Genomic DNA, 24,644 nt, shown 5'->3' with positions numbered 1-24,644 from the left:
CAGATGGCAACCTGTAATTGTTGCAACATGTGCACCGAAGTAGAACACCCACTGTGAGAGTTTTCCTCGTTTTTTTCTCCTTGATTGATTCCCGCAAAGCGATCATTGTGTTGGCGTAACTCTCCACGGTTGTGGTTGTCTTGTGCGGCATGAACTCCGGAAGCAAAAGTCCTTCATCATCCCAAAAGACAGTTGCTATGATTGTGCCTGCAGATTTTTCTGTCTTGAACTTTTTTGGGGTGAGGGATGATTTGTGCTTCCACTGTATTGACTTCATTTTGGACTCAGGATCTCTGTGATAGACCCAAGTTTCATCTCCAGTCACCACACGATGAAAAAAATTCACTTGGTCTTCATGGAGCATCTCCAAGTCCTCCTGACAGCACTGGAGCCTCATGGCTTTCTGACATGGTGTCAGCATTCTTGAAACCCATCTTGCACTAATCTTAGACGTGCCTAACTTTTCATGAATTATTTTCCAAACTACCTGCCAAGATGTCCATTTCTCCAGCTATTCAGGAAACCTTAAGTCAAAATTAAATCTCGACTTTCTTGCACATTTCTGTGGAAGTTGCTTCCACAGGCCATCCAGTGTGAGGGTCATCTTCAATGGACTCTCTACCCCATTTAAACTGCTTGCTCCAAAATTTTATTTTGTAGGATGATGGGAAAGACTCACCATAAACTGCAGTCATGCGCTCATGGATCTACTTTGGCTTTTTCCCTTCTTTCGTGAGAAATTTTATCACTGAACGGTGCTCCAAAATCTAGCAGTTTCTTACTTGATTTGAACAACTCCCCTGACATCCTGTCTCTTGGAATGTTAGACTCACACTGAGCCGCAACTGTGCATGAGTAACCTTGAGACATGCCACAACATGCACAGACTTGTTTCAGCACACTTGCTTCTTTCTTTCACACTCAAGTAGATAAATTATTGAATGCCCCTTGTACAACCCACATGATATAAAATTTTAATAATTCTGAATAGCAAAAACCATTTATCCTCCCCTAAGCTCTCAACATTGTTAGGGGTAAGGAAGAAGATGAGGAGGATTCAACAAGTGGGAATAGAGAAATGATAGGGCAAAAATACAAAAACCTGCACTAGTGATAGGACAGCAACTTATTCACCATGTTACATAAATCACCCATTACCATCATTATTTTAATTTATTTATTTTCCACATATCATACAACTCTATGCGGATTACAAATTATTCAGGTACTCAAGCATTTTTCCCCGTCTGTCCTAGTGGGCTCACATTCTATCTAATGTACTTTGGGCACTGGGAGATTAAGTGAGTTGCCTAGGGTCACAAGGAGCAGTACAGGATTTGAACCCACAACCCCAGGGTGCTGGGGCTGTAGCTCTAACCACTGTACCACACACTCCACACACACACACATTCAGACCTCAGAATTACCTATAGAAACCCAACCATCTAGGACAGGGGTGTCAAAATCCCTCCTTGAGGGCTGCAATCCAGTCGGGTTTTCAGGATTTCCCCAATGAATATGCATGAGATCTATTTGCATGCACTACTTTCATTGTATGCTAATAGATCTCATGCATATTCATTGGGAAAATCCTGAAAACCCAACTGGATTGCGGCCCTTGAGGAGGGACTTTGACAGCCCTGATCTAGGGCTTTGGTCTTCACTCCTAGTCCCAAGGGTCAGGTGTTCAGGATATCCTAAGCAATATCCATAAAACAAACGTGCACACAATGATGACAGAAGTCATGCAAATCACTCTCATGCATATTAAAGGATACCCTGAAAACCTGGTCTATTGATGGCCCTCAAAAACTAGGAGTTAAGAGCAAGGATCTAGGACAGCCATTCTCTACTAATCCATGGGGCATATCTACAACCTAATCCATGGGGCATATCTACAATGAATATGAACGAGAGACATTTACATGCAATTGAGGTACATCAAACAGGTAGAAAAGGTGATTGCAAAAGCTAGAAGGATGCTTGGATGCATAGGGAGAGAAATGGCCAGTACGAAAATGGAGGTGATGATACCCCTTATAAGACCTCATTTAGAATACTGTGTACAATTTTGGAGACTACACCCTCAAAAGATATAAACAGGTTGGAGTAGATCCAGAGGCAGCTACTAAAATGGTCAGTGGTCTTTATCATAAAGCATATGGAGTATGCTTTGAAGGAACGGCGGGAGGAGGGGGAATACAATAGAAACGTTTAAATACCTCCTGTGCATTTATGCCACGTAGGTATGTTGCTTTCAATTAAAAGGAATCTCTGGAATAAGGGGGAGCACAGGATGAAGGCGACAGACTCAGAAGTAACCTCAGAAAATACGTTTCACAGAAAGGGTGATGAACACATGGAGATGGAGATGGTACAGATGAAAACAGTATTTGAATTTAAGAAAGCTTGGGACAAGTACATTGGATCTCTACGGGACAGGAAGGGATATTAGATAGCATGGTTGGGCAGACTGGGTAGGCCACAAGGTCTTTATCCCAGGACAAGCAGGCAGGTATTCTCACTAGTGGGTGATGTCATCAGACAGAGCCCCGGTACGGACGTCTCACAAGCACGTGTTGCTTGTAGAAACTTAAAGTTTCTAGATGCCCGCACCGCGCATGCGCCGGTGCCTTCCTACCCGGAGATCCGGGCGTGTCTCCTCAGTTCTTTCTTTTCCGCGGAGCTGAGAAGTTCAACTTCATCATGCGCTAGCTGAATTCAGTTAAATTTGCCTTCCTTGTCCGCGTTTTCGCCTTTCTTTTAATTACAGTTAACAGTTCTTTTATTTTCGTAAAAAAAAAAAAAAAAAAAAAAAAAGAAGATTATTTCCTCCGGCGGGTCGAACGGGCCGGCCACGTGGCTCAGGCCCACTGGCTTCGACCTCGCGGCGGAGATTTTCCGGCCTATGTCCCGGCCAACCACCGGGTTTAAAAAGTGCAGCAAGTGCCAACGCGCGATTTCACTCACGGACCCTCACTGGCGCTGTTTGCAGTGTTTGGGCCCTGACCACATCCCGAAATCGTGCGGGCCTTGCTCTACCCTTACGGCACGCTCTTTCAAGCGGCGTTGCCTATTGTGGGAATCGATGTTCAAGATGGACGCAGCTAAGGATCCCACAGCCTCCACTTCATCTGATACCTCCCCGGTTCGGGCGAAACCGGCATCGACCACCCCTGCATCGAGTGTGGTGAAACCGGCATCGCTCGCCCCGACACCATCCACGAGCTCGACGTCGGTGCCTGCCCCGGTCTCCTCGGTTCAGGTACCTCTTCCTTCCACAGTGCCACCAATGGTCATCAAAGTGCCGAAAGCTGCTAAGCAGAAGCACTCGACCTCGAAGGAGCGCGATGTCCGTGCAGGAGGACCCCCTTTCGGTGCGGATCCCTCCCTATCGGCTTCGCTACGGTCCGTGCTAGAAGCTCAATTCGTTGAGCTCATGCAGACCATCGGACCCGGGCTCATCGCTGCCATACAGGGTGACCTCCCGGTACCGACCCAAAGGGGCGGTCCGCCCCCTCCCCCTCCCCCACACCGTTCGACCTCGACAACCGACGAGGACGAACGGGGGAGGGCGGCGATGCCCACGCGGCAAACCTCGCTTACCGATATGCCGCCATTAGAACCCATTACGCCTCCGCGCCAACATGGGACCAGACCCCCGCTCGATACTCGAAGCCCTGGGCATAGTCAGGAAGAGTTCTTCCGCACTCCTTACCAGACTTGGGTAGCATCGCAAGAATCCGCATCGCAAACCCAGTTGCGATCCACCGCTTCCAGCCCTATCCACTTGGGGGCCTCGGGAGACCATGCGATGCACAGACGATCCCGATCCCCGTCCCGCCACCGAGACGGGCACCGATCGAGACACTCATCCTGGCACTCCTCACGCCATTCGGAGGTGTCACCGCAGAAAAAACTGCAACGTAGGGGATACTCCTCAACAGAGGCGTCCCCTCCGAGGGGCCCGGAGTACGAGGAGACACCGGTACCCGATTCTCCTTGTCACTCCCCGATGTCCACAGACCTGGAGGCCTCATCCTCCTCCAGCCCGTCCCACAGACCGACGCTGGCGGAACAATTGTCCTTCTCATCATTCCTCCGACAAATGGCGGATGATCTGGACGTGACCCTTGACACGGGCTCCAGATACTCCAAAGAGTATCTGGACACCATGCACTTACCTAACCCTCCAACGGAGTCGCTCCGGCTCCCCTTGCATAAATTACTGGACCAGACCTTCATGCAGTGCTTCGAAACGCCGTATTCCATACCGGCGATCCCCAGCAAACTCGATGCTCGATACCGCATCGTGCACCATAAAGGGTTCGAGGGCCCCCAACTCTCCCACCAATCCCTATTGGTCGAGTCCTCCCTCAAACGCTCTCATCCCTCCCAGGTCTACGCTTCTGTACCGCCGGGCCGAGAGGGAAGAACGATGGACAAATTTGGTAGAAAATTCTACCAAAACTCCATGATGGCGTCACGGGTGCTAAACTACAACTTCTTTTTCTCTTCCTATCTGGAGTTCTTCTTGCCGGTACTCCGCAAGTTCACTCCGTTCATAGACAACCAAGCTCGATTCGAGTTCGAGGAAGTGGTAGCCTCCCTCTCCCAATTACGCCTCCAGCTGATGCAATCCTCCTTCGATGCATTCGAACTCTCGGCACGCGCCGCCGCAAGCGCGGTAGCTATGCGTCGCCTGGCATGGCTCCGTACTATCGATATGGATCCCAACCTACAGGACAGACTCGCCAACGTACCATGTGCTGGAGCCGACCTGTTCGATGAGTCTATCGAAACTGTTACCAAGAAGCTGTCGGATCATGAAAAATCCTTTCAATCCATCCTACGGCCCAAACCCAAACCTCAACAGTCTCGACCTTCCAGGCCACCCCTGATTTACCAGCGGCGTTACATGCCCAGACAAACGCCCGCGTCGAGACAGCCTGCGAAGAGACAACCCCCCCAGAAGTCTCAGCAAAAAGTCCAGCCACCCGCTGTACCTAAGGCTCCCCAGCCCTTTTGACGCCCCTCCCGGGAGCATAACCTCGGCCTCTCCCATAGGGGGCCGCCTCCATCTTTTTTACCACAGATGGGAGGCCATAACCACGGACCTATGGGTCCTCTCCATCATAAGAGAAGGATACTCCCTTCAATTCCACCGGGTCCCCCCGGACCATCCTCCAAGAGAGTATCCTTCAAGCTCGACGCAGACCTCCCTTCTTCTTCAGGAAGTCCAAAACTTACTCCAGCTTCGGGCGGTCGAGACGGTCCCGTCAGACCAATTGAACCGAGGGTTTTACTCCCGGTACTTCCTCGTCCCGAAGAAAACGGGCGACCTGCGACCCATTTTAGACCTTCGGGCCCTCAACAAGTTCCTGGTCAAAGAGAAGTTTCGCATGTTGACTTTGGCTTCTCTATACCCCCTCCTCGAGCAGAACGACTGGTTATGCTCCCTGGATCTCAAAGAGGCCTACACTCACATCCCCATTCACCCGGCCTCCCGAAAGTTCCTCAGATTTCGGGTGGGAAATCTGCACCTACAGTATCGAGTGCTACCATTCGGCCTATCTTCGTCCCCCAGAGTCTTCACAAAGTGCCTGGTGGTAGTGGCCGCAGCACTCAGGGACAGGGGTCTACAGGTCTTTCCATACCTCGACGACTGGCTCATCAAGGCCCCGTCAGCCCCAGAGGTCACTTCGGCGGCCTTGGCTACAACCTACTTCCTCCAGAATTTGGGCTTCGAGATCAACTTCTCCAAGTCCCATCTACAGCCTACCCAGTCCCTCCCCTTCATCGGAGCGGTCCTGGACACCACCCGACTCCGAGCATTCCTGCCCCGGCAACGCATGGAGTCTCTTCTTCACCTCTGCCAGTCGGTGATCACTCACCAAACCATACCGGCGAGACAAATGATGGTGCTCCTGGGCCATATGGCCTCCACAGTACACGTGACACCCTTTGCCAGACTCCACCTCAGGATTCCCCAGTGGACCCTGGCATCACAGTGGAACCAGACATCCGATCCACTATCCAAACGCATCGTAGTCACACCTGCTCTTCGGCAGTCTCTACTTTGGTGGATGACCTCTTCGAATCTATCCAGAGGTTTGCTGATGCACTCTCCCCCCCATCAGAAAGTTCTCACAACCGACTCGTCGAATTACGCATGGGGGGCCCACCTGGAGGGTCTCCGCACCCAAGGATTCTGGACCAGTGCGGAAAGACTACACCAAATCAATCTATTGGAACTCAGAGCCATCTTCAATGCGCTCCAAGCTTTCCAACACCTACTTCACGACACGGTAATCCTCATTCGCACAGACAATCAGGCTGCCATGTATTACATCAACAAGCAAGGGGGCACGGGCTCGTCCCTCCTTTGCCAGGAAGCTCTACGAGTCTGGGACTGGGCGGTGCGCCACAACGCCTTACTCAGAGCAGTATACATCCAGGGGGAGAACAACGTCCTAGCAGACAAACTAAGCCGTCTGCTACAACCGCACGAATGGACTCTCCATTCCAACCCCCTTCACCAAATCTTCACGCAATGGGGGACGCCTCAGATAGACCTCTTTGCGGCTCCCCACAACGCCAAACTGCCTCAGTTTTGCTCCAGGATCTACACTCCTCATCGCCTCGAGGCAGATGCTTTTCTACTGAACTGGGGGAAACGATTTCTATATGCGTTCCCACCATTCCCGCTGATCCAGAAGACTCTGGTCAAGCTGAAACTCGAACGGGCCACCATGATTCTAATAGCCCCTCGGTGGCCCAGACAACCTTGGTTCTCCCTCCTACTTCAACTCAGCAGCAGGGAACCAGTACCACTTCCAGTGTTTCCTTCACTACTTACTCAACATCAAGGATCACTACTTCATCCCAACCTGCAGTCTCTCCACCTGACAGCTTGGTTCCTCTCAACGTAACCCCTCACCAATTCTCACAAGAAGTGAGGGAAGTCTTGGAAGCTTCCAGGAAGCCCGCCACTCGTCAATGCTACTCCCAGAAATGGACCAGATTCTCCTCATGGTGCGTTTCTAAGTCAAAGGAACCCCAGCGAGCTTCCTTATCCTCCGTGCTGGACTATCTCCTGCACCTATCTCAATCTGGGCTCAAGTCCACATCCATACGAGTCCACCTGAGCGCTATTGCGGCGTTCCACCAGCCTCTACAAGGGAAACCCCTCTCGGCCCATCCGGTGGTCGCCAGATTTATGAAAGGACTCTTCCATGTTAACCCTCCTCTCAAACCACCCCCAGTGGTTTGGGACCTCAATGTAGTCCTTTCCCACCTCATGAAACCCCCGTTTGAACCACTCAACAGGGCCCCTCTGAAGTATCTCACCTGGAAAGTTCTTTTCCTTGTAGCCCTTACGTCCGCTCGCAGAGTCAGCGAACTCCAGGCATTGATGGCGGACCCACCATTCACAGTATTCCACCATGACAAGGTGGTCCTCCGCACTCACCCGAAATTCCTGCCTAAGGTGGTCTCCGAATTTCATCTCAACCAATCCATCGTACTTCCAGTATTCTTCCCTAAGCCTCATTCTCACCACGGAGAATCGGCCCTTCACATTCTAGACTGTAAACGTGCCTTGGCTTTCTACCTGGATCGCACCAAGCCACACAGAACCACTCCTCAACTTTTTGTCTCCTTCGACCCTAATAAGTTGGGAAGACCCGTATCAAAGCGCACCATCTCTAATTGGATGGCGGCTTGCATCTCTTTCTGCTATGCCCAGGCTGGATTATCACTTCCTTGTAAGGTCACAGCCCATAAGGTCAGAGCAATGGCAGCCTCAGTAGCATTCCTCAGATCAACACCAATCGAGGAAATTTGTAAGGCTGCCACCTGGTCCTCGGTTCACACATTCACCTCACATTATTGTCTGGATACTCTCTCCAGACGGGATGGACAGTTTGGCCAAACAGTATTGAAAAATTTATTCTCTTAAGTCGCCAACTCCCCCTCCATCCCACTGAGGTTAGCTTGGAGGTCACCCACTAGTGAGAATACCTGCCTGCTTGTCCTGGGATAAAGCAATGTTACTTACCGTAACAGTTGTTATCCAGGGACAGCAGGCAGCTATTCTCACGTCCCACCCACCTCCCCTGGGTTGGCTTCTCAGGCTAGCTACCTGAACTGAGGAGACACGCCCGGATCTCCGGGTAGGAAGGCACCGGCGCATGCGCGGTGCGGGCATCTAGAAACTTTAAGTTTCTACAAGCAACACGTGCTTGTGAGACGTCCGTACCGGGGCTCTGTCTGATGACATCACCCACTAGTGAGAATAGCTGCCTGCTGTCCCTGGATAACAACTGTTACGGTAAGTAACATTGCTTTATCTGCCTTCATTTTTCTGTATTTCTATGGGTTGGGATGGCTGATCAAGTATATTCCTTAGATGATAATGGTAAAAATATATATATATATACTAGCTGATGCCCCGGCGTTGCACGGGTATTTAATTATAGCAATAACACTGTAAATGGATTCAAATAAAGATACTTTATAGTGGTGAATGAAATTATTTTTTTACAGCTTAATAAAAAGTACAATATTCAAATTATAATGTGAAATATTTGACAAAATGAATACAATACAACTAACGCAAAACGTGATTATAAACAACAATTTTAGTTTCACCTCCTGGAGCAAGAACATATAAAATTCTTGGGTGAACCCACCCTTGAGCAAGCAACATAGAGTTGTGGGCCGCGAGACCCCCAGAACATATCACCCCAGGTAGTGAGGGATTTGCATACCAAGGTTCGTTCAAATCGGTCAAGCCGTTTTTGATTTACTGTGAGAATGGCAGCTGTTTACAATTTTTTGAACATATAAATTCTTGGGTGAAGAGACCCCCAGAACATATCACCCCAGGTAGTGAGGGATCTGCATACCAAGTTTCGTTCAAATCGGTCAAGCCGTTTTTGATTTACTGTGAGAATGGCAGCTGTTTACATTTTTTTGAACATATAAATTCTTGGGTGAAGAGACCCCCAGAACATATCACCCCAGGTAGTGAGGGATCTGCATACCAAGTTTCGTTCAACTCGGTCAAGCCGTTTTTGAATTACTGTGAGAATGGCAGCTTTTTACTTTTTTTCCATTGACATGAATGGGTGAAATCTGATGTTCTGTTTGTAGCTCCGCCCACGTGTGCAGGTGGGCCGCGAGACCCCCAGAACATATCACCCCAGGTAGTTGGAATTACTGTGAGAATGGCAGCTTTTTACATTTTTTCCATTGACATGAATGGGTGAAATCTGATTTTCTGTTTGTAGCTCCGCCCACGTGTGCAGGTGGGCCGCGAGACTCCCAGAACATATCACCCCAGGTAGTGAGGGATCAGCATACCAAGGTGCGTTCAAATCGGTCAAGCCGTTTTTGAATTACTGTGAGAATGGCAGCTTTCAACTTTTTTTCCATTGACATGAATGGGTGAAATCCGATGTTCTGTTTGTAGCTCCGCCCACATGTGCAGGTGGGCCGCGAGACCCCCAGAACATATCACCCCAGGTAGTAGGAATTACTGTGAGAATGGCAGCCTTTTACATTTTTTCCATTGACATGAATGGGTGAAATCTGATTTTCTGTTTGTAGCTCCGCCCACGTGTGCAGGTGGGGCGCGAGACCCCCCCAGAACATATCACCCCAGGTAGTGAGGGATCTGCATACCAAGTTTCGTTCAAATCGGTCAAGCCGTTTTTGAATTACAGTGAGAATGGCAGCTTTTTACATTTTTTCCATTGACATGAATGGGTGAAATCTGATTTTATGTTTGTAGCTCCGCCCACGTGTGCAGATGGGCCGCGAGACCCCCAGAACATATCATCCCAGGTAGTGAGGGATCTGCATATCAAGTTTCGTTCAAATCGGTCAAGCCGTTTTTGCGTGATCGTGGCACATACACACATACATACACACATACCTCCGATTTTATATATATATATATATAGATATATATATAAAATATTTTTACTAAAGAAACATAACTTTGAATTAGGACCCTCTTCCCTTCCCCCACAAAGCCTAAAGATTACTAGGAGGTGAGCACGACAAATACTGTAAATAAGTGTTGCCATGGCACCTCGCCAACATCTCTTTTCAATTAAAGGATCTGATTTTCAGCAGCTGTGACCACTGTGTAACAAAGCAGGTTAAGGAGCCCTATAGTATTAAGAGTGCACATACCGTATATACTCGAATATAATCCTACCCGAATATAAACCGAGGTAACCTTGTATCTTCTGAAATTTATCTTCTGGAGATTTATATTCACGTGCCCTGCCTTGCACTCAAGCCCTCCTTTCTTCCCTTCTTACCTAGCCCCCGACGCCCACTGCAGGCCTGCTTGAAGCCCTGGTGGTCCAGCAGTGAGCCGGGACAGGAGCGATCCTTCCTGCATCTTTTCCCGACTGACACTAAACCACCCCACCTCCCTCTGACCCCTCTAGACCTTATCTTCAGAATAGCATTTGGAAAGATGTCTGGGTCTTAAAGGAAAGCAGTCTTTGTTAACTGTTGGTGTATGTACTTTTAATTGTTTAATTGTGTATATCTGTTTCTGTAATCCACTTTGGATAATGGCGGACTAGAAATAATAATAAACTAAACTTTAAAGTCCTGGTGGTCTAGCGGTGAAGCAGGGCAGGTGTGATCTTGCTACGCTCCTGCCCCGTGAGAGCCGTGATCCGAAGTGGATGCTGCGAGTTCCAGCTGCAGTCTCGCGAGTTCCTGAGGTCTCGCAAGATTGCCACAGGAACTCGTGGTAGCCATTCTTTCCAAATAAAATAAAATTACAATAATTTTAAAACTACATAAACTACCCAGCAGCAGATGCAACTGGTAGGTTTTAGAAAATAACAACACTAAGCTTATCTGAAAGGAAATAACGTTAGCGCATGAGCCACAACATTGTACGAGTGTCACTGGACTAGCTATTAAAAAGCCTTCACAGACAAACATACTGACATTATGTCCTGGTGGCCACGCAGCTCAGATTACGGAAGACTTGTCTGTTCTCTTATCTCAATTCCTTGGCAATCTTATTGATTTTTCTACTCACTAATCCCTCTACCTCTGTCTTGAACCCAAATCAACTCAGCAAATTATTACTGGACTCAGGTTCTAATAAATTCTGCAGGATTGCCAGCAGGGCCGGATTTAGATGAAAAGAGGCCCTAGGCTATTCCACTTATGAGACCCTTTCACCTTCCATTTTTAAGTTTGTAAATTACATCTAATATAATAAAACGCTAGGCCGCGCATGCGCACTCCCATCGCGTGCGTCCGTTTTCCATGAGCTGTAGCGACCCATAGGAAGCAGCTGCAGGCCGCCGCGGCTAAGCACGGAGCCACCATGGACCCCAGCGCTGGACATCCTGCTCTCCTGTCGGCTCCTCTCAGGAGCCGCACCAGCGTCGGAGAAGGCTTCCGACGCTGGCGGGGATCGAGAGGAGCCGAGGTGACACCTCAAGGGGCGGGAAGGGAAGCACCAAAAAAAAACTCCAGCTGGCTGTAACCGTGTCACCAAATAACAGCCTCCCTGTGAAAAAGAATACTCGCGCTGCAGTAGCTGCTGGCTTTCCCTTCAGCTCGGCTCCCCACTTACAAAAGGAGCCTACAGCGAGCCCTGCCCCAGTTGCCTCCGAAAGTAAGGGACACTTGACAGATTCTTTCCCTTGCACCGACATTGAAGAAAATGTATTCGCAGCCCTAGCAACCGACGTAAGCAAAATTAACTGCCGATTTAGAGGGTTGTTTTTTAACAGCAGTTTGCTGGGCAGGAAAAAATACTTGCGGTTTGTTTTGGGTGAAGGGTGTGTGCATTGATTAGATAAAGGCCAGGGGTGGGTGTGCTGGAGAAGGGGCCCAGGGAGCAATCTTGCTTTCCATTGTGGGGGAAGAGGTGTAATTTGTTGGGGACAAGAAATCTTGCTTTCCTTTGGGGGGGAGGGGTGTGATTTCTTGGCTACAAGAAATTAACTTGCTTTGCTTTAGGGGTAGGGGTGTGATTGGTTGGGGACAGGTAGTATCTTGGACAGGGGAAGCAGGGAAGGGAAAAGTACTACTGGACAGGGGGAGTTAAAAGTAAGGGACAAAGGCTACTGCTGGACAGGGGGGGGGGGCAGAAAAAGGAAGAGAGACCTCCTGCTGGACAGGGGGAGCAGGAAAGAGGTGCTGCTGGACAGGGGGGGAGTTAAAACAAAGGGAGATGGGCTGCTGCTGGATAAGGGGACCAGTGAAGGGATGGTGGTGGACACAGGGGAAGAAAAAGGAAGGGAGAATGAACAGGGGGAGCAGGCAAGGGGTGGTGGTGGACAGCCGAGAAAAAAGAAAGACAGAAAGAAAGAAATACAGAAACAGGCTAAGGAGAGAGAGAGAGAAATAAATAAATAAATACAGACACACACACATATTCTAGCACCCGTTAATGTAACAGGCTTAAAGACTAGTGAGAGATAATAAAATACATCATTACTGTGATATATATCAATATGTTAAATGAAACATGTTGTTATTGGTACTAACCTTTATAAAAAATGTGACACGGATAATAAATAAAAAAAAGTCGAGAACACTTATTTGGACATTTATTCTCAGCACCATATATAGTACTTGTAACAATAACTAATCAAACATAACACACAACATTGCCCCTTCCTATGTCCATAGTGCCCCCAGTGCGTCCTTCCTCACCTCACCCCCCCCTCCGATGCCCGCCTGCCTCCCATCCCCCTTCCATTGAACACCCCCCCCATGCCATCCTGCCTGCCTGCCTTCCATTAAACCCCCCCCACCCACCCCCGTCCGATGCCAGTGTGGGCCGCCCTGTCCTTACGGATCCACGTTTTGCCTCTCTCCCTGCAGGGCTGGGCTTTGCCCAGCTGTTTCCGGACCGACGTCTTTCCCTCCCCAATCCTCCTCTCAAGGTGAGAAAAAGAAAGGGAGAAGCCGAGTCGGCGCCCTGTTGCGGCCAGAGCCGGTTCCGATCCCGAAGCGTAGAATTTCTCCTTATTTTTGGTTCAGTGTTTTAGTGTTCACTGTTTTTAGAATAGTGTAATTTTAATTTTGCTAACAATTTGAATGTAGGCCCCTCTTGATCTTGAGGCCCTAGGCTGAAGCCTAGTTAGCCTATAGGAAAATCCGGCCCCGACTGCCAGTCAGAAAAGTCACATGCCTACAAGCACGTATTAAAACTTTACAATGAATAATGCATTTTCACATGCCCGTGACACTGAAAGCAGTAATTTGAAGTCGGCGCTAGACACTAGTCTGCTATACCAATTAAACACAACAGCCCGACAGGAGAAAGATAAATATGCCGTGAAAACCGTAATTCGCTCATCAGAGAGCTGCACTCTTTCACAGAGCACGTCAACCCCAAAGTCAAGGTGACCTAGATTGTGGAGCTTTGTGACTTTCATTCACTTTGCCAACGGTTTCTCCAATATGCCTGCTCTTCCCATTCCTCCATCACTGGCACAGGCTATAGTTAGACATCAAAATCAAGCACTTACTCTTTGTGGCTCGCACATTCTCAGACGATTCATTTATTTCAGACCAGAGAAAACATTCAACAGGTAGCTGAAACTTTCACCCTGACCACATTTAAAGTCACCAGGTTAGATCCCGGTGTGCCTTCTTCTTCCTCCTCTCCTCATCTCCAAAACAATCTGTCTAATCAGTTATTTATTCGGAAAGGAAAAAAAATTGCCACAGAAGACTCAACCAAAGGAAACAGGAAAATACCCGATACAAAAGTATTCAAGGAGAAAAAGACAAATTCATTGGTTGGAAACCGTGCAGTGTTGCTCTCATACATATTCACTGTGGATAGTCCTGAAGTCAGGTAAGCTGTGGAGTCCCAGAATATGTTTGGGAACCACTTCCTGTTTGTTGTTCACTCTCACTCCTGGTTAATAGTTAATAAGCATGTCCTCTAGAAATCTGCCCAAACATTTTTCTTTCACCCAGATAACACCGTGTAACAATTTTTTTTTTTATTCCTGGATAATAAGTGTTCTTTCTAAATGGCTATCGCTCCCCTCAAACTTTTCTTTTGTGACCAGAGCATCGATAGTTACATTTTTTTGTAAAACATTACAAACTAATGGAACTCTAATCAAACACCAATTGGATACGGTCCTTAACGAGGGGAATCTGCGAGATCCCCGTCAACATGGGTTTACAAAGGGGAGGTCCTGTCAATCCAACCTGATCAGCTTCTTTGACTGGGTGACGAGGAAGCTGGATATTGGGGAGTCCCTGGACGTCGTGTACTTAGATTTCAGCAAAGCATTCGATAGCATACCACACCGCAGGTTGTTGAGCAAGATGAGCTCTATAGGTTTGGGAGATACCTTGACTACATGGGTGGGGGACTGGCTAGGAGGTAGACTTCAGAGGGTGGTGGTGAATGGCTCCCCCTCCGAAACGACAGAGGTGATAAGTGGAGTGCCGCAGGGCTCGGTCTTGGGCCCAATCTTGTTCAACATCTTCATAAGGGACTTGGCTGAGGGGCTTCAGGGTAAATTAACGTTATTCGCCGATGACGCCAAATTATGCAATATAGTGGACAAAAACACAACAGGACCTGACAACAAATCCAAGACCGATAGTATGGCACACGACCTCCTCCTACTGGAGAATTGGTCCAGGACCTGGCAACTAAACTTCAATGCCAAAAAATGCATGGTCATGCACCTTGGCAACAAAAATCCATGTAAGACTTACACTCTTAATGGTGAGATCCTAGAGAGAACTGTAGCGGAACGAGACTTAGGGGTAATCATCAGTGAGGACATGAAGACTGCAACTCAGGTGGAGAAAGCTTCATCTAAAGCCAGACAAATCATGGGTTGCATACGAAGGAGTTTCGTTAGCCGTAAGCCCGAAGTCATAATGCCATTATATAGGTCCATGGTGAGACCCCCATCTGGAATACTGTGTACAATTCTGGAGACCACATTACCGCAAAGATGTGCTGAGACTTGAATCATTCCAGCGAATGGCCACACGGATGGTCACGGGGCTCAGGAATCTCCCGTATGAGGAACGGCTGAATAAATTGCAGCTCTACTCCCTAGAGGAACGCAGGGAGAGGGGGGACATGATCGAGACATTCAAGTACCTCACGCGCCGTATCGAGGTGGGGGAGGATATCTTCTTCTTCAAGGAACCCACGTTAACACGAGGGCATCCATGGAAAATCAGGGGAGGGACATTGCATGGCGACACCAGGAAATACTTCTTCACCGAGAGGGTGGTGGATCGATGGAATGGTCTTCCGATGCAGGTGATTGAGGCCAGCAGTGTGCCTGATTTTAAAGCTAAATGGGATCGAAAGGTGGGATCTCTTCGCAAAGGGAGGTAGGGGAGAGTCATTGGTGTGGGCAGACTTGATGGGCCTTGGCCTTATCTGCCGTCACTTTCTATGTTTCTATTACAGATTGATTCCAAGTTGAGTAAACTTAGGGGCCCTTTTACTAAGGTGCAAACATCCGGCAGATGTATTTTGCTATGTATGCGGCCAATTTATCAAGACAAAAGGGAAAAAGTACACCATAGAACAGTGGTCTCAAACTCACAGCCCGGGGTCCACATGCGGACCACTAGGTACTATTTTGAGACCCTCAGTATGTTTATCATAATCACAAAAGTAATATAAAACAGTTTCTTGATCGTATGTCTCTGTAGCTATAAATTACAATATTATTATTAAGACTTAGGCAAAAGGAAAGATGTATAAACTACAAAGAGTTTTACCTCATGCAAAATTATCATTTCTTTAATAAGACATTAACTATTTTTTCTGAGGTCCTCCAAGTACCTACAAATTCAAAATGTGGCACTGCAAAGGGTTTGAGTTTGAGACCACTGCCATAGAAGCATCTGCTAAGATGTGCGATGCCTACAAGGCATATTTTGTCATAACTCCTGGGAATCAAGACAAACCTTGGGCACCTCATTTCACATGCCCTGCTAAAAAAAAAACTGGAAAGTAAGACAATTTTGTTCTCACTAGGATGAAAGAATTTTCTGCTATAAAATTTCTTAGCATGTTACATCTTTTTAAAATTTTATAATTTTTAATGTTGTTTGAAAATATATCATATATGAAATATGTTGCGAGAATCTTGTACATATTAAATAAGAGAGGCATAATGGAAAGGAACGTCTAAGTCCGTTTTCGTCCAAGTCGTCCAAAGAAAAAATTGCTTAGGACACATTTTCAAAAAATACATCCAAATTTTTTTTTCATTTCGAAAATCGTCTAACTATATGTCCTGCTGATCTGATCGTCCAAGCCGCTAAATCGTCCGTCTTTATACCACATTTTCATCCAACTTTTCGTCCAAGTCAAAAACGCCTAGAACAACCCTGTTGGACGTGGGAGGGGTCTGCAAAGTGATGGACTGAACACCCAGACATGGCACCTAAACAGTGGGGTACCTTACAGGGCACTGCTGTGAGCTTCACAAAAAGGTGCCATGTCATCATCTCACTACAGCTCCCTTATAGGTCATGGTGAGCCTCCCCCAAACCACCTCCAGAATCCCCTAGACCTACTTATCTACCACCCCAATAGCCCTTATGGATGCAGGAGCTACTTATACGCCATACAAAAGGGTTTTGGGTGTGTAACATAGTAACATAGTAGATGACGGCAGATAAAGACCCGAATGGTCCATCCAGTCTGCCCAACCTGATTCAATTTAAATTTTTTTTTTTTTTTTTTCTTCTTAGCTATTTCTGGGCGAGAATCCAAAGCTTTACCCGGTACTGTGCTTGGGTTCCAACTGCCGAAATTTCTGTTAAGACTTACTCCAGCCCATCTACACCCTCCCAGCCATTGAAGCCCTCCCCTGCCCATCCTCCTCCAAACGGCCATGCACAGACACAGACCGTACAAGTCTGCCCAGTAACTGGCCTAGTTCAATATTTAATATTATTTTCTGATTCTAGATCCTCTGTGTTCATCCCACGCTTCTTTGAACTCAGTCACAGTTTTACTCTCCACCACCTCTCTCGGGAGCGCATTCCAGGCATCCACCACCCTCTCCGTAAAGTAGAATTTCCTAACATTGCCCCTGAATCTACCACCCCTCAACCTCAAATTATGTCCTCTGGTTTTACCATTTTCCTTTCTCTGGAAAAGATTTTGTTCTACGTTCTACATAAAAACTTGCTTATATACCGCAAATACCATTAAGTTCTATGTGGTTCACAGACATTAGCATTACAAATGAATAAACAATCAGTATCTAACTTCCAAAAGATTCTATATAAAGATGCGTCTTTAAAGCACGTCGAAATCATTGACACGAATTTGAAAGTGTAAATATGCAAGTCAAATCCCTAATCCATGAGGCTGCCTGGAAGGACAACAATCGTTCCTGGAATTTCTTATATTTGCATCCCTTTGCAGAAGGAAACGAGAATAGTGAGTGAGATTTTCTAGAATGTTTAGAATTTGTAATGATGAAAGATTCCATAAGATACTCTGGGATTAGACCTGTTATTACCTTAAAACAAATACAGCCGTGCTTCAACCGGAAGCCAATGCAGTTGACGATAGAAGTCGGTGACATGATCATACTTCTTTAGTTCAAAAATTAATCTAACTGCTGCATTCCGTATAATGCGCAATCTTTGAAGATTTTTTTGAGCTGCAGCAAGATGGACGATGTTACAATAATCAAGCTGACTAAGGACCAATGATTCAAGAGCTTTCTGAAGAGTTTCCTTTTCAGAGATGCTTTTGAGAACCGACCCATTTGTCTCCTCAACTTTACGCCACACAAGTCACAATATTGAAACTTGCATTTTGGGCTCCAATCGGCAGGTTTTTTTAACCCTATACCAGGGGTAGGCAATTCCGGTCCTCGAGAGCCAGAGCCAGGTCAGGTTTTCAGGACATCCACAATAAATATGCATGAGATAGACTTGCATCTTAAGGAGGCAGTGCATGCAAATCCATCTCATACACATTCACTGTGGACATCCTGAAAACCCGACCTGGCTCCGGCTATCGAGGACCGGAATTGCCTACCCCTTAGTTCTACCCCTCCTTCCCTGAGCCTCAAGTAAGTAATGTTGATGTCAGTTACTTCATGTTCTTTTAACCCACTTTATTACGGAAATCGCTTAGAAATTTTATAAACGAATCAATTTTTTTTTTTTTAATCTTTATTGAGTTTCTAAAGCTAATAAAAATGCAATACAATATTTATACAAATAATAGTAATCATATATGCACTTATAATCAATCAGAATCCATACAACATTAAAAAAACCCACCCAACCAACATTTTCATAAGGGAATAGAACCATACAAAAGAAATACCCATCCCCCTGGATGTGTGTGCATTATACCAACAGAAATAAAGGAAAAGACAACTATAATGAATCCATAAAAGAGGTCAATGGGCCCCAAATTAACTAAGAGATTTAAGTTAATTTGTATCAAATTTTTTAAATAAAATTTATATGCCCGCATACAACATGACACTATTAGGAACTCGGTTCTTTACAAGACAAGTGCCCAAGTTCCATCAAGTCTTGCTTTATTTCTAAAAATCTTTACCAAGGCATCACTTTCCTGCAAATGTCGATGGAAATTTTGCAGGCTGGTCAAGACTACTGCCATTCATATCAGTGTCTTGTAGGTTCGCCTGTAAGTGCCATAAAATGCCTTACCTGGTTGTGAGTGCTGGAGGAGACTTTCCCCTTGGTTGAGGAACAGCTGCTATCCAACTGCTCACTACAGTTCACTGCCCACTAAAGGAGGGATAAAAAGACATTGTGTAAAATATAATCGTCAAAAAATGAGCATTGTATACAAAAATTAAGTTAGCAATAGTCTCTCAATCTATTACCTCCATGTTTCCCCAAAAATAAGACACTGTCATATTTTTGGGCCCCAAAAATGCACTAGGTCTTATTTTGGGGGAAACTGCCCAATCACAGCATCTTTCTATCCCCACTGCCAAGCAGCCGAACCCCCACCTCTCCCTCCCCACGCCGACTGCGAGACTGACATATCATTACATACTTCCAAAAGGCAGCGTCACATCAGCAATCTAAAGGGCTGCTTCGGGCCTTCTCACGTCAGGGCATTTCTCTGCCGCATCACCGATGATGTGGCAGAGGAACACCCCGACGTGAGAAGGCCCGAAGCTGCCTTTTGGAAGTAGGTAATGATATGTCAGTCTTGCGGTCGGCGTGGGGAGGGAGAGATGGAAGGGTCTGCTGCGGCATTTAGGAAGATCCCGGTACCAGCAGTGGACTTTTATTTTGCTTTCCCCTACCCCAAAAATAAGCGCTTCAAATAGGGCTTATTTTTGGAGTAGGTATTATTTTTGGGGAAACACGGTATTACCAATTATCACTTATACAGTATAGCGCTGAAAGGCGTACCCAACGCTGTACATTTTTACATTTAATAGATGGTCCCTGCTCGAAAGAGCTTACAATCTAACTTGGACAGACAGACATGACATAAAGGGTTGGGGGATGCAGAACCCAAGGCGAGAGGAATTAGGAGTTGAAAGCAGTCTCGAAGAAGTGGACTTTTAACTGGGCCTTGAACACTGCTAGATTCAGGCAGATTGTTCCAAGCATACGGAGCAGCAAGGTAAAAAGAAGAGTTTGGAGTTGGCAGAGGAAGAGAAGGGCACAGATAGGAGGGACTTACTAGCAGAGCTGGTGGGGGGGGGGACATAGGGTGAGGTAAGTGAAGAGAGAGAGTGAGGGGCAGCTGAGTGAGTGCATTTGTAAGTCACTAATCAATCAGACTGCTCACGGATGAGGGTCAAATCAAGGAGATAAAAGGACAGCATCAGGTCAATATTACAGGGATGATTTTGAAAGCCTTTTTGGTGCAAAAATGGGCTCTTATAAAACTGTCCAATAATCCCTGATTGGTTGTTGTTATCAATTCACACTTAAGCAGGCAAGTTACTAAAATGGTCGTTGGTCTTCGTCATAAAATGTACGGGGAGAGACTTAAAGATCTCAACATGTATACTTTGGAGGAAAGGCAGGAGAGAGTAGATATACTATGCTATATAGTTCTTGTATTCTGTTAACCTCCATTCAGAATCTAAATGGATTTCAACAAAGAGAATCTTGAGTAAACAATTACAATAAAACATTAATGATAGAGATGTTTAAATACCTACATGGCCTAATTGCGCACAAGGCGAACCTCTTTCAATTGAAAGGAAACTGGAATGAGAGGGCATAGGATGAAGGTGAAAGGGGATAGATTCAGAAGTAACCCTCAGAAAATATTTTTTTATGGTGAACACATGGAATGGCCTCTAAGTTTATTTATTTATTTTTAAAATTTCTATACCATTTTATTCCAAAAACGGTTTACAATAAAATTACATACATAAAATATTGAAACAGGTCAGAACAGATAAAAGCAAAAGCAGAGAGTTTCAATCCTTGCAATAGGTCAAAATGCTCAAAGAAATGCATCAACAAATAATTGCGTTTTCAGCAGTTTCCTGAATGAACTTCTCTCCCAGACTGTGGATGTGGATGTCCTGAAAGATGATTTTATTCGCTCTTCACAATAAAAATGCAAATAAATGTCTGAATTAGTAATACACATATGATTGCCCTGACGGACCCTACATGGTCCGTGTTTTGGCGAGACCGCCTTCCTCAGGGGTCCGGATGATGTAGGGTACAAAGATAAAGAGCAAAACAATGTACGTGTCTCTGGGCATAAAACCGGAAAATGGCTTGAAACAAGCAGTCTTGCTGAAACACAAATTGTGTAGGGTCCGTCAAGACAATCATACGTGTATTACTAATTCAGACTTTTTTGTATTTTTATTGTGAGGAGCAAATAAAATCATCTTGAATCGCAAGGGCCTGTATGCTCTTCCTTAGAGCCCACAAATTGGTCATCTTTTAAGCTGTCTCTCCCGTTGCACTGTTATGTGGCTTTGCCACAACTACAGCTGTTGAATCGCAAGGGTGTGCATGTTTTTGATGCACAGTTTTTACATAGCCTCAATAGCCACTTGATTGCATGGCTGAAGAAGCTGGCGGCCACCCTCTCTCTTTCACTTCCTGCTGCATACAGTAGTAAGGGAGAGGGGGCGGACTGCCCTGGGCACCTTCTTCATGGGGGCATCGGAACCGGTGTCTTTTTTCCACGTTCCTCTTGAAATGTTCATTGGTGCAAGCAGAAACTTCCACCTGCTGCTCCTTTCCACCTGGTCTTAGCTCCTTTATGATGTCACTTCCTGGTCACAGGACCAGGAAGTGATGTCAGAAGGGAGCAGAGGCCGGCACAAGCAGCAGGTGGAAGATTCTGCTTGCGCCGGCGAACATTTCAAGAGGTACGCGGGAGGGGCAGGGGTGTGCATGACACAGCAGAGTAGAGTAGTGGGAGGGCGCACGGTGCAGTAATGCCAGATGCCAGCAACCCAGGCGCCATCCTCCCTCGCTACACCACTGGCCACATGACTCAAACGGCTGTGTATCACTGCATTGTGAGCAATAAAGGGGAAAGAGGAGAGAGACAGGAGCGCCTCTCTAACCTCATTGGCTCCCAGAAAATTTTTGTTTTTAATATATAAATTGGGTGGGGGGAGGGAAGGTGTTAGAGTTGGGGAGGTATCGGATATACCTACCATCTTTTTCTCTAGTTGGTGCTATTATTCAAGGCCGAATAGATTTGAATATTTAGTACAACTGTGAAGATATATGTATATATGAGCTGAAAACTAAGCTGTTCTCTTCTTGTGTAATAAAGTTTGTTTAAAAAAAAAAAAAAACTCTCTTCAGCCAACTTGGTATCCACAGGTCAATAGCAGGGAGAGAGAGAGAGAGACTTGGTACAACTCAGTTTTAAAAACAGAAATAATATTTGGGCACCTAATAAAACATCTCAATAGACAGCATAGGGTGTAAGTGGAGGTGGAACATATAAATAGAGAAGGGTGACTAACCTAAGGAAAAACAGCACATACAAAACAACAGAAAACAACAACAGCCCCAATACTATTTATCATTTCAGATCGGATAGGCAGTCTGATCTTTATTTACTGTCATTTTGTTTTTATGTAATGCCTTTAAACTTTCTCATTCAGCGAGTTCAGAAAATAGTGTCAGAAGTATTTTAAACTGCCCAGTGGAACCATGGCCAACCATCATATAAATACACTTCTATAAACTGCTTGGCTGTGGAGCTGGCTGGTGTTCCACGCCGCCGCTTGAAAGGGCCAGCACACACCACTAATGAAATGTGTGATCAACGGAAGATTTACAGTGCAGAAGCGACCCCTTATCAGACTGAGCTATTGTGCTTTTCTTCATTACTGTCTGAGGCCTCCTGCTGGTGTCATTAAAACTGCATTATGCGAGACAGACAGACACCTGGACACAGCATTTCCCTGGGGCATAAGAGTGATAAGTCAGTATAAGAGGCGAAATGAAAAAGCCATTTCTCTACAGTCTAGGATCACGTTCTGGCTGACTAACAACCCGACCTCAATCAGAAAGCTGTGTGTCTATCTGCCTCAAGTGAGCTTCCAACTGATCATACAATTACTGCTGCCCAGATACAGCATGGAATTCATCTGCCTTGGCAAGATGGAAGGCTTGAATGGCTACAGCTGCGATTTGTAGCTAAGAAACTGTAAGGTTGATAAATGATTTAAGCTGACATTACATACAGCTGAGCTCTCCTCTCTCCCCAGTCATTATGGCAATTCCAGACAGAATAAAAGGATAAATAATCTCAGATTATAGCGTCTGGCTAACAGTGACAGCAGAGATCCTCGAGACGTGAGCACTATAGCCAATGGGGAACCCTCAAATTGCGACAGGCATGACCTTTACTGTCAACAGAGGGGAGGCTCAAATTATGTTGGGCTCGTATTCCCAAATTTGCACCCCGCTTAGTGCTGTTTCTGTGCAAAACTTTTTGGGTAGCCTTGGGTGCCCTATTTTCAAACACATTTTGCACATGAGCTGCTTTCAAATATTCACGTGGAGATCAGCGCACAGCTCATTTAAATCCAATGGTAAGAAAAGCATTAGCCCGAGTTTACTTTTAAATCTTTATGCCAACAGCAAGAGGACTAACAGTACAACAGAACAAAGAAAACAGAAGCCATAGATAATCAGTAACAGCATTACCAGAAATCAAAAAAGTATAAAACAAATGCAGTTTCAGTCAGGAAGGAAGAGAAGGCAGGGAGGGGAGGGAAGAGAAAGGAAAGAAGGAAGGAAGGAAGCTGATTGCACAGCCTGGCAGGGGATGGAGGGAAGGGGGCTGGGTGCAGAGCCTGACAGGGCAGAGCACCTGAATATTAAGCCGCCCTACTTATATTCGAGTCAACCATTTTTCCTCCTTTTGGGGGGGGGAAATGGGGGTCTCAACTTATATTTGGACTGACTTATATTAGAGTATATATGGTATATGGAAAATAAAAGACTAGTACAATTCAGCAATAAAGTCTCACTGTGGTAAGGTAACTGTGCCAATCAGGTCAGGTCTCAGAAGTAATGAGATCTGTATTTCAGGCAGAGTAGAGTTTACTTCTGAATTATATTAGCATCTACTGTGTTTCCCTGAAAATAAGAGTGTCTTATATTAATTTTAGGCCCTATTTTCGGGCTATGTACATGATCATCTCTCCCTTCCTCTCCTTCACCCCAATTCTTCCTCTTTCCTTTCTCTCCCCCACATGTGCAGCATATTTCCTCCCCCCATACCTCGTGCAGCAGGACCCTTGCCCAGCTTTTATCCTTCCCTCCCTCCCATCCCTCGTGCAGCAGGACCCTTGCCCAGCTTCCCTTCCCTTTCCTCCCTCCCATTCCTCATGCAGCAGGACCCTTGCCCAGCTTCTATCCTTCCCTCCCTCCCATCCCTCATGCAGCAGGACTCTTGCCCAGCTTCCCAGCCCTTTTCTCCCTCCCATCTCTTGTGCAGCAGGACCCTTACCCAGCTTCCCTTCCCTTGTATTGCAGGACCCTCGCCCAGCTTCCCTTTCCTCCCTCCCATCCCTCGTGCAGCAGGACCCTTGCCCAGCTTCTATCCTTCCCTCCCTCCCATCTCTCATGCAGCAGGACTCTTGCCCAGCTTCCCTTCCCTTTCCTCCCTCCCATCTCTTGTGCAGCAGGACCTTACTCAGCTTCTATCCTTTTCTCCCTCCCATCTCTCATGCAGCAGGACCCTTGCCAAGCTTCCCTTCCCTTCCATCCCTTGTGCAGCAGGACCCTCGCCCAGCTTCCCTTCCCTCCCTCCCATCCTTTGTGTAGAACCCTTGCCCAGCTTCCCTCCCTTCCCTCCCATCCCTTGTGCAGCAGAACCCTTGAGCGAGCACTCCCCCCCGCCGGAGCACCTGCCCCGGCCGCGCAGCCGAACCCCCATCCTTCCCTCCCTCCCATCCGAACCCCACCGACCACAAGCAAGCCCTACATACCTCCCTAAGCAGTGTTGGGCCGGCAGCACTCTAAACAGGCTGCTTCAGCCTTTTCCGCCCATGAATTCACTCTGCCATGTTACTATCAGTAACCCGGCAGAGTGAATTCATGGGCGGACAAAGCCAAATCATCCTGGTTAAAGTGCTGCCGCCCGAAGCTGCTTAGGTGGTATT

At 46.6% G+C, this 24,644-nt stretch overlaps 1 protein-coding gene across 2 annotated transcripts in view; it reads right to left on the bottom strand.

Moving 5' to 3' along the window:
• Positions 1 to 24,644, bottom strand: part of CTIF (cap binding complex dependent translation initiation factor) — a 463,145-nt gene that overhangs the window by 419,680 nt on the left and 18,821 nt on the right. For both annotated transcript variants that reach the window (XM_033934740.1, XM_033934750.1), the window contains exon 3: positions 18,715 to 18,795. In XM_033934740.1, coding sequence (XP_033790631.1) covers positions 18,715 to 18,795 — 81 coding nt within the window. The remainder of the gene's footprint in view (positions 1 to 18,714; positions 18,796 to 24,644) is intronic.

Source organism: Geotrypetes seraphini, chromosome 1 (genome assembly GCF_902459505.1).
Source record: "Geotrypetes seraphini chromosome 1, aGeoSer1.1, whole genome shotgun sequence".
NCBI classification, from domain to species: domain Eukaryota; kingdom Metazoa; phylum Chordata; class Amphibia; order Gymnophiona; family Dermophiidae; genus Geotrypetes; species Geotrypetes seraphini.
Note: the sequence above shows the minus strand (reverse complement) of the source record. Positions and strands in the feature narration are given on the sequence as shown.